General features: G+C 44.1%; 1 protein-coding gene across 3 annotated transcripts; it reads right to left on the reverse strand.

Annotated features, from left to right (window-relative positions):
- Nucleotides 1-4,940: 4,940 nt before the first annotated feature.
- LOC125748308 (golgin subfamily A member 6-like protein 22) lies at nucleotides 4,941-8,164 on the reverse strand. 3 transcript variants are annotated; one of them, XM_049024297.1, is made up of 3 exons: nucleotides 6,917-7,110; nucleotides 5,954-6,581; nucleotides 4,941-5,734 (listed from the first exon to the last, which is right to left on the reverse strand). In XM_049024297.1, exons 1-3 carry the CDS (start codon nucleotides 7,009-7,011, stop codon nucleotides 5,042-5,044), a joined length of 1,416 nt encoding a protein of 471 aa, XP_048880254.1. In that variant the 5' UTR covers nucleotides 7,012-7,110; the 3' UTR covers nucleotides 4,941-5,041. The 3 variants fall into 3 exon arrangements, with proteins under 3 accessions (XP_048880254.1, XP_048880255.1, XP_048880253.1); XM_049024298.1 differs by lacking the exon at nucleotides 6,917-7,110 and adding an exon at nucleotides 7,942-8,164 and having other exon boundaries at nucleotides 4,941-6,581; XM_049024296.1 differs by having other exon boundaries at nucleotides 4,941-6,581.
- Between the last annotated feature and the right edge of the window lie 2,647 nt (nucleotides 8,165-10,811).

The following is a 10,811-nucleotide window of genomic DNA, read 5'->3' on the forward strand; positions in this document are numbered from 1 at the left end:
GGTGATGGGTCACAGCAAGGAGGGTTATGGGGTTGGGTGTCAGTGTTTGGGTACATTTAATGGAGGTGAGATAGGAATATAACAATGAAAAGATACAAACATCAGGATTTTACAGGGCATATTTAGGGATTTGCAATCAAACTTTCCAGCATTTTACAAAAATACCCAGAGGATGACATTCAGCGCCAGTACTGGCAGCAAACAGCCATTCAGCCCCAGTGTCCTGCCTTCCGAGTCAGACGGCCATGTTTATCATTTTTGTTACTGATTCGTGGTAGCAGGAATGATGTTCGCTTGTGTGTGTGTCACCCAGTCATGGTTTGCCTTCATTACTGTGTCCCCTGCAAACTTTTTCTGTGCTGTAATTTCCTGCAGTGATAGACTGCTATTCCTGTTAGACCTGTGCTTTTAAGTTCCCCTTGGAAACAGCCATCAGCTTACAATGAATGTGCTATGATGATGTGGACTGCTGGGTCACTTTCTGAGCTGAAATAGCCAGGATGGGGGCAAACTTTCTCAAGGAAAGTTCCTGCAGGGATGGCTGACTGAGCTCCAGTGGATCAGGAAGGGCTCACAAGCTGGGCTTTAATCCCCTGGTGAAGCTGGTGGCGGATGTGATCTTGGCATGGCGAGCCAGAGTTGGAGTGACAGTGGGCCCTATGCCTGCCAAATTTCCTTTTTATATCCCACCACTTCTGCAAAGAAGTCTGACATCACTAAGAATCGCAGATGACCTTGGCGTGCAAACGTGGCTCTCACCATGCTTAAAACTGCAGGCCTGCTCTTTGTTGAATAAAACATGTGAGTCATCTCTTCGACTCTCTCCTGTTCCATCTTCATTTTAGAGAATGCTGCCACAACACCTAATGGTGAAACACGCAAATTGGTGAGATGAATAAAAAGTTCTGGAAGAAAACACCTGGGATTGGGTTTGATATTATTCTGAAAACTTGACATTTTCAAAATACACAGTAGCAGTTCTAACTAATTATAGTTTTTGGTAACACTTTATTTGAGGGGGCACAAATAACATAGTATTATGCTATTACTCATGTATTAATTAACCACAATATACATCACAGTTACACAAGGATCTCGTGTTTGTTCATCATTAATGAATAAGACAAGTGAAATACTGATCTGATGTTTGCATCATTAATATATCGTAAGGCATCTCAAGCTGTTACTATATTTGTTACTGTGTTTGTTCTGTAACCCTTTGTGAGCTACTGAAGGAATTACTGAAAGTCAAATGCACAATATATGCTCATCTGTTCATCATAAAAAATCACGATGCATCATTTATCTCAAGTAGTGACTATATTTGTCCATGATTTGTACTTCAGTAGTAACTGACTGACTTCTAAGTAATTTGTGGCCCCCAAGTAAAGTGGGCTGACTGTCTTTGGGGAGGTGGCCATAACCTTACAAGAGTGTCATATTCCATTCCTGTTGGGTTTGGAAAATGGATGGATGGATATGTGTTTTTAAATTACAAAGATTATTTTATTTAAAAATAGTATTTAGCACGATCCTCCGCATCAGGAGGAGCCAGATGAGGTGGCTTGGGCATCTGATCCGGATGCCTCCGGGACGCCTCCCTGGGGAGGTGTTCCGGGCATGTCCCACTCGGAGGAGGCCCCGGGGAAGACCCAGGACACGCTGGAGAGACTATGTCTCCCGGCTAGCCTGGGAACGCCTCGGGGTCCCCCCAGAGGAGCTAGAAGAAGTGGCTGGGGAGAGGGAAGTCTGGGCTTCCCTGCTGAGACTGCTGTCCCCGCGACCCGGATAAGCGGATGATAATGGATGGATGGATGGATGGATTTAGCACGATTTGGTTTATTACAGTTTAATAATAGTTTGTAATTATGATGTCATGACCCGGCTCGTCGGCTCCTCGTGTGTGCCACGCCCCCTGATTACCCGCGTGTGCGTCCCTGATTGTTTCCAGCCTTGTCTGATTACTTTGCTTAGTCTTGTCCTGTTTTAAGTCCTGGTCTTGCCTGTTACCCTTGTCCGTCATTGTGGATGATTGTTAGTCCCTGTCTGATGCTTCCTAGTCCCCGTTACTTTAATAAAACCCCGTTATTCCCCGTACCTGGTTTCCCTTGCCTGTTTCCCGCACGATCACTGTCTCCAGTATTTCCGGATCGTGACATATGACATGTTATAATGTATTTTTAAATTATTATAATCGTATTTTTAAATAATTTGTACTTAAGAAAATAGTCTGTGGTACATTGGGCGGAGCTTAAATTTGGATGTCATTGTTATTATGAATTATGACGTCATAAGCGGGAGGGGGAGTGTATACCTTATTCTGATTGGTCGAGGGGTTATCTCCATATACCATACATTGCCGATAGGGGGTCATATGGTTTGGGTGATAAGGGTTGCTGTTAAACTTTAATAGAATAAAAATACATTACATGTACTTATTTGTGTTATTTTTAATTACGTTTTTAAGGAATAATAAAACATATGGCAGGATGAATGCAAGCTAGCGCATACACGTCCAGCGGGGTCCGTCTGGCCGCAGGCATGGGCTGTTAGGAGTAGGCACAAGCGCCACGGCGTATTTTAAAAGAATGTGGGGATCTGAACGGGCTGGTAGGAGTAGTTGTATGGCACTGGTAATTACACTATATTGGCAACCACTTGGGCCAGGTCATATGACCTACCAGGAAGTTATAAAAGGCTGCCAAGATGGAATCTCGTTCTCTTGCTGCTGTGTTTTACAACTGGACATGGGGTGGGTTCTTCTTCCCTGTGGGTAAGGAAAGGAGGAGAGGGTTTGTTTGAGAACTTGAATGTTTGTTTAATTTAAATTTTACCAGGGTGACTGCTAGCAGCATGTAACTCTTCATGGAGGACGCGGAGGTGACTGTTTGGAATTTTATCATTTGACGTGATCCCCTACGGGCTGCTGGACTACAGACACTGAGGCTCTGGTAACTTGGGTTATACTGTGGGATTTAAAAGGGTCTATGTTTCTTTGTTGATTGTTTCTTTGTACCTGTAGCATTGGAACGCTTCCTCTTGGTGTTGCTGTGCTGCGAGGGCATTAAGCATTCCTGCAAAGGACCAGACCAGCCACTGTTTTAGGTTTATTTGATAGGCTTGTAAGTTGTAAGTGTAACTTTAGTATTGTATTTTGGGCGGTGGCCATCGGCCACTACCCTCCCCTTATGTTTGTACATGGGATCTTTCTGTACAAGGCCGGATCCGCACAGGCTTTCGCTCTCTGCTGTTGGGGTGCCACACTGAGGGGACACTGTACTGTTGTGTGTAGTGCTTGTCGTGTTGCATGCTGTGTGGTTTTGCTCTTTTCTTTGTCACCAGGGGCCTCCTGAGCTGAGAGCTGCGCATGCCGATCTGACCTTACTATCTGGAGGATAGTCAGCCACCCCCCCCCAGCAACCTTTATTTGTCTAATTGATTTTAGATATTTGTAATAAAGTGGATTGGGTTTTATTTTCACATGCCTCTTTGTTATTGTCCCTTTTGCGGGGAGGGTTTGAACTTAGCCACGTTACAGAAGGAACATTAGGGGTCCACTATGGAAAAGAAGGCTGGACACAAGGAGTTCAGGTACAATTTGGAACACGTCCAACCCTTTATTTTCCAGCCTAGAACAAGGATAAAGGAACCTGTGCGCTCTTTTGCGTTTGGAGGTTGCACTGCTTGATTTACCTCATGAGGGAGCTCTCCCCTTGAGGAGCGAGCCGCGCCCACTGTCATTAACCAGACTCTGCTTCACGAGGACGGTGAGGCGTGGCTCCCCCGGCAGGCAGCCTCAAAAGTGCCAGAACCCATCACAATAGCACACGATGACCTCATGCCCTTGACCCCAGAACAACATAGCACAATACTGGAACAATATAGCGCTAACCCACTCCCAAACCCCGAACTCCCATGATGCTCCGCTCGGGTAGCGCGTAAGCAGCCAATGAGGGCGCAGCCTCCCAATGGGCAATGAGGGACCGCCCCCACGGTCACTACAGTATTCTGTGCTTTGGGCACCACAAGAAAGCACCGAAATGTTTTAAAGAAAAACTTTCTCTAGCGTTTTTTTAATAAGAAAAAAGAATCAAGAAATAACCCTGTTAATGCTTGTTTAAATAAATTAATGCAAGAGAGTCGGCTCTTTAAAGAAATACTGTGTGGCTCTACGCGCATGGCTGCATGAGAGCGAGCCAGAGAGGAGAGCGCATGCGCTCATTTAAACAAGAATTAACCGTGTTATTCCATGATTCTTGTTGTTGAAATGCTTAGAGCGTTTTAATTTATTATTCACATTGGCAGAAAAGTGCTTCATTACTTAAACCCCTATAACCATAACGTTTTTATTTGAAATAACAGGCGCTCCGCTGGTGTCGCCATTTTGAAACGGGCTGGCCACTTCGCTCATTTCGCCTTTTGGCCTATTTCTTCTAAAAGTTTGCTGTTTAAATGCTTTCTTCAACCTAACACTGGTAAATACCGCTAAAGTTTTTCTTCTAATTCTTTAAGCATGTTGATTACATGTAATGAGTTTAAGTGCTTCTTTTAAAGCGACGTGCTGTATGTTGGTTTCGCTTGTGCTTGTTTAAACTCAGCATTTGCTCTTCTGCTTCTTTCAGGCATGTTTGTACTTGTTTAAATTCCGCCTGCTTTTCTTATAACGCTAGAGTTCTTCTTTAAAACATTTTGGTGCTTTATTTTAAAATACGCCTTGGCGCTTGTGCCTACTCCTAACAATACATGGCTGCGGCCGGATGGGTCCCCGCTAGACGTGTCTTACATTCATCCCGTTATGTTTTATTCCTTAAAAACGTAATTAAAAATACAACATAAATACATGTAATGAATTTTCATTCTATTAAAGTTTAAAGGCAACCCTTACCACCCAAACCATATGGCCCCCTATAGGCAACACGTGTAATAGACATTTGGAATATTCCTGACATTTAACATCTACTCACATTCAATTGAAAACACCTCTGTCTTCATTTTTAATGATTTATTTACAAGTATTTACATATTTCAGTAGTACTGATAGTCAGTGTTCTATGTTCAGTCGCATCTCCTCCCTTGCCTTGCTCTCCTTCACCATTGCCTTGCTCTCCTTCAACATTGCCTTGCTCTCCTCCACCATTGCCTTGCTTTTCTCCACCATTGCCTTGTACTCCTCCTCCATTGCCTTGCACTTCTCCTCCATTGCCTTGTACTTCTCCTCCATTGCCTTGCTCTCCTCCTCCATTGCCTTGCACTCCTCCACCATTGCCTTGTACTTCTCCTCCATTGCCTTGCTCTCCTCCTCCATTGCCTTGCACTCCTCCACCATTGCCTTGCATTCCTCCACCATTGCCTGACTCTCCTCCACCATTGCCTGGCTCTCTTCCTCCACCACCTTTGCATTGCACTCCTCCTCCTCCTTTGCCTTGCACTCCTCCTCCATTGCCAGGCTCTCCACCGCCATTGCCAGGCTCTCCTCCACCGCCACTGCCTGGCTCTCCTCCTCCACCACCACCATTCCCTGGCTCTCCTCCTCCACCACCTTTGCATTGCACTCCTCCATTGCCTTGCACTTCTCCGCCATTGCTTTGCACTCCTCTGCCATTGCCTTGCACTCCTCCGCCATTGCCTTGCTCTCCTCCTCCTCCATTGCCTTGCTCTCCTCCACCATTGCCCTGTACTCCTCCTCCAATCCCTTGAACTCCTCCTCCATTGCCTTGAACTCCTCCTCCATCACCTTGTACTCCTCCTCCATCATTGCCTTGCTCTCCTCCTTCTCCATTGTGAAAGTCAAAGCCTTGCTCTCCTCCTCCTCCATTGCCTTGCTCTCCTCCTCCTCCATTGCCTTGCTCTCCTCCTCCTCCATTGCCTTTCTCTCCTCCACCATTGCCCTGTACTCCTCCTCCAATCCCTTGAACTCCTCCTCCATCATTGCCTTGAACTCCTCCTCCATCACCTTGTACTCCTCCTCCATCATTGCCTTGCTCTCCTCCTCCTCCATTGTGAAAGTCAAAGCCTTGCTCTCCTCCTCCTCCATTGCCTTGCACTTCTCCGCCATTGCTTTGCACTCCTCTGCCATTGCCTTGCACTCCTCCGCCATTGCCTTGCTCTCCTCCTCCTCCATTTCCTTGTTCTCCTCCACCATTGCCCTGTACTCCTCATCCAATCCCTTGAACTCCTCCTCCAATCCCTTGAACTCCTCCTCCATTTCCTTGAACTCCTCCTCCACCATTGCCTTGCTCTCCTCCTCCACCATTGCCTGGCTTTCCTCCGCCATTGCATGGCTCTCCTCCTCCACCACTGCCTGGCTGTCCTCCTCCACCACTGCCTGGCTCTCCTCCTCCACCACCACTGCTTGGCTCTCCACCACCACCACTGCCTGGCTCTCCACCACCACCACTGCCTGGCTCTCCTCCTCCACCACCACCACTGCCTGGCTCTTCTCCTCCATTGCCTTTTTTCCTTTTCCTTTATTTGCAAAAATCTTCTTTAGCCAGGATTTTTTTTTTCCTCCTTTGGCCTTCCTTTTTCTTTCTTCCTTTGTTTCAGTACCATCCCCAGCGTCATTTGGTACCGCTGGCGGCCTAATACAGTTGAGAAAACACCACTTCATATTGAGATGCAGCACGGTCAATGTCTGATTTCTTTTGAAGTGGTATTAGTGCCTACAGCTCAATTTATACCTACAGAATGATGACATCAGAGTTGTCACGGTAACATTCTGTTCTAGAATTCTATTTGAAAAAAAACCGTAGGTGCCATATTTGGTCAGTGGTTCAATTTTTTTTAATTCTTTGCATTTTTAATATGCTTCATTCAGCTCATATTCTGCAGCATATATTGTATGAATTTCCATATTTACTTTAATTAGTTTACGCGCAGATAATATTCTGTACTTGCAAACAATGCAGAAACCTACCAAACATTGCCGGGTAATTTGTTCCTGTGCTCACAGAGCGTAGTGAGCTTTACTTTACTCAGGAGGACAGGCTCACATTTTCTGACCGTGGCCATGCTGTGCTGTATCGTGAAAGCTGCTGAACTTAGTGATGAGACAGTTAATACCCAGATTCTGATCCTCAAAGTGTGGCCCAGCGACTTCAAGCTGGGAATCGGGGCTAAGTTTATGCAATATCACGTGACCGATGACTTCCGATTCATCCTGAGATGTAAGAGGCTTCGAATCCTGTTGGCTCTTCAAAACTTTTATATAAGTGAGATGATTCTAATTATCAATGGTAGTGGAGGCCAGTTTTTAATCAAAGAACCAGCCGCCAGGTGATGGGTCACAGCAAGGAGGGGTATGGGGTTGGGTATCAGTGTTTGAGTACGTTTAATGGAGGTGAGATAAAACATTCACCCTCTGAATCCCATCTTCGCATGTTAGAAAGGCTCTTGTAGCTTTAAGGAACACCGATGCTTGCAAAGGACTGTGGGTGCATGCGAGACGAGAGCGCGCGGGAGAGCCTGAAGGGCTGAATAGGTAGCACGTCGGCGAGCTGCAGTTTATGTATAGCTAGTTTAGTTGTTCCTCGCGGTAAATACAGTCCCTGGTTTTTATGTGTGCGTCACTGACGAATGTAAGTACTAAGTTTATTGATTACAAGTCATAAGTGACGCTGTACTAATTTAGTTTACTTAATTGCGCGGCTAGGTTAACGTGACCTAGCTGGCGTACTGTTATAATTATCGCTGACGAGTGTTCAGTTGTATACCTCGGAAAGATATTTGCGTTAATTTCCCGTCCAATCATTCCCTCTAATACGAATTGCTGCTAATGTAATGTATTGTTGTGGGTATAGCCGAACTTATCAATGTTAAGGCGATATGGTACAATTATGCATTATGTTAGTTTATTATGGTAATAACCATTGTAAGCACTATGGTAATTTGTTTTTCCTGATTATTTGTTATAGAACCATACATAAATACAAACTTACTTACCAACCCACTTCGTCTGAGTGTGCATTCCAACTGACCTCAAGTAAGATAAGCCAGAGTACAAGTAATTGCTCCCCCCTCCTGATTGAGAACGTGTATCTGGTGAAATGCGGTCAGCAGCCCACCCCCCCGAATCTTGTCTATCCTGAATCGTGACTGATATCCCACAGCGAGTACTACCCTCCTGCAGCAACCCCTTACAGTTTCCCAGGGGAGTGTGGCCCCCCTTTCCCTCACCGCATCAAATTTTTCAGTTTCACTCATTTCTCAGTTTATGGATTATGGGTATGAGCCTGTGTAAAATACACATTTTTTTGCAAACTCCAGCCTGGCTCTTCCCTGCTTCTCATTGATGAAGGGCTTCTTCCTTGCTTAATGGGTCTTCACCGCTGCTTCTAGGAGCCTGTCCTACCAGTACACTTCACACTTACTGTTTTCTATTCCTTTTGAAGGTCACTTGAGGTCATCCTCCGATTTGTTAGACACTGACGGATAAGTTGATGATCATCTCTGGCATTAGAAGGTTGCTTCTGCCCTCTACCTGGCTGGTTTTTGATTTTTCCCAGTGTCTCCTGCTTCTTCACCCTGTTCTTGTGTACTGCGGTCTTAGAAACTCATGAGCATGGAAGCAGCCTGCCTCACAGTGTAGCCTTCTGCCAGCAGAACCAGGATTAAACTAGAATTTAACAATGCAGATTTGAAAAAAGTATATAGAGTGGTCTCTTAATTTTTTACAGAGCTGTGTATTGTTTATATGTATTTATTTTATGTTATGGCTGCATGTTTGAGCCTGAGACCAGTTTTCAAATGGAGTCTGTTTCAGAATGCTACATTCACACCCCCAAAACCTTCATATCCCAAATACTGCATCATGAAAGGTGAAAATTGTTAGGTTTATGCTGGTGAAATAATGAAGATGGATGCTGCTGCTTTTAAATCATTTACAAGGTTGTTTAATGAAATGGTTTATTGTCAGATGTCTTGGTCCTGCCTCTACTAGTTGCTTGGACCCACGCCCTCTACAATCTGATTGGTAATCTCTCTGAGCCAATTATGTTTTGTTCTGCCCTCAGAGCAATTTTGTGTAAAATATAAGCATACCATGAGTATACTTTGCTTTTTTATTCCTTATTTGTTGTGTTTAGTTTGTTTTTATTTTATATGATTTGTGTGTCTAGACTGTGCCAACATCTTCCATGTATGAAAATATTGTACAGGACTTCTGCTGATTGCACATTTGTACATTTTCACAGCTGTGCAAATATTGGTTTGATTGGCCTGTTGGCGCATAAGTGTGCATGCTGTTGAGGTGTATTTTACAGGACAGTTAAAGCATTTCTTTTGTACCCAGTTGTTAATTCTTCATTGTGCATCTGCAGTTTTGTAAATAAGTGTCAGTGTTTGACAATTTTACCTGTGCAATCAAAAACTACTGAGAGTCTTCTGAGAAACTTACTTTGGACTATTGTCTATATGGCTTAAAAGTACAAGGTCATGCATCTATCTCATCAGTGCGAATTAGCAAAGGCACAGTGCGGGAAGTGTAACTGGTAATTGCTGTCAGTGCTTTGAGCAGAAATTTATCAGGCTGGTTGAGGAATACAGCATTTTAATGTCCTTCACTGTTAACTTAGAGGTTCCATGCCATTTTGTTTTTCAGACACTATGTGAACTATAGACAAGGTCTCACTTAGATGCAGTTCTCCTTGATGTAGCTGGGTTTGATTTGTGGCTGGTGTGTAGCTGGCCTCTGAGATGTCGCTCATCACCCTGTTCAGCACAGGAAACATCCATGAGTGAGCAGGAAGGTGTTCCTTGCTGCGTCACGCAAGAAGGTGAGGCCGGGACATAAATACCCTGTGTCACGTGGGGCCTCGGGACGCTCCAGTGAGCCAATCTAATTAAGAACTGAGTCCATGAGCCTCCATATTCCCGTGTCTTTAGCCCAACAGAACGTTTCTCAGCATGACACTGACATGAGGTATATGAGTTCAGCCCCCATATCTATGGCCCACGGGAAGCAGGGGGAGGGGCAATATTCCCTGCCCAGTTTGGTTCCCCCCACTCTGAAAGCTTTCCCTTGATGCTTTCCGCCTCTTCTCTTTGAGCAGGTCTGTGTTATATAATGTTATAGGTGGTTTATCGCATCAAGCCTTATTCCTACCCAGTGGTGCTGTAAATTCATTAGTGTGGAAGTGGCGTAGGGTGAACCGGTGTATGTGTCCACTTGTGTTTGGATTTGCTTGCAAAATGTCTTTTTGTATATTTGGTTTTGAACACAGTACTATATTGAACAGACTTTCCTGAAGCTTTAGTGAAATAGTGGGCTTATTTTGCATATGAACTTCAGAGGTGGAGATTTTAGGTCCAGAGAGTACAAATCCAGACCAAGATTTTGTTTTAACCAACCAGTTGAGTGCTCTGTCAATGTGACTTCTTATACTACTGGTTGGTTGAAACAAAATCTTGGTCTGGATTTGTACCCTGTGGACTGGAAGTCTCCACCTCTGATGAACTTACAGTTTTGAGAACAGAGTCGCAGTCTCAGCAGATTTGCTTTTATTGTAACTCTGGATAAGAAAGATTTCACCGTGTTTAAATGTTGGTGCTTTTAAATGAAACTACAAAATATTCAGTGTTTATTCTGTTATTTTCAAACTAGCAAACAAGTGTTCATTTTGTAGAAAGGTTACATATTTGTTAAATCAATATTTGTCAGTGCCTATAAATTAAATACTTAATTTGCACAGCCCAATGGAATACTCAAAATTAAACATCAAACAAACCTATGTCAGAAATTATTTCAATTTAGACTATTGATAAGCCAATGTTCATGATATATCAGGAAATTTTTTAAACTGCCATATTTGAAA

This window comes from Brienomyrus brachyistius, chromosome 9 (assembly GCF_023856365.1).
Source record: "Brienomyrus brachyistius isolate T26 chromosome 9, BBRACH_0.4, whole genome shotgun sequence".
Classification (NCBI taxonomy): Eukaryota; Metazoa; Chordata; class Actinopteri; order Osteoglossiformes; family Mormyridae; genus Brienomyrus; species Brienomyrus brachyistius.

What these genes read in the sequence shown, in the direction of transcription:
- LOC125748308 (XM_049024296.1), bottom strand. Translation starts at nt 7,011, where the DNA reads ATGGCCACGGTCAGAAAATGTGAGCCTGTCCTCCTGAGTAAAGTAAAG. An exon ending in AAATTACCCGGCAATGTTTG is followed by an intron (nt 6,582 to 6,916) that starts GTAGGTTTCTGC and finishes CAACTGTATTAG; the next exon opens with GCCGCCAGCGGTACCAAATG.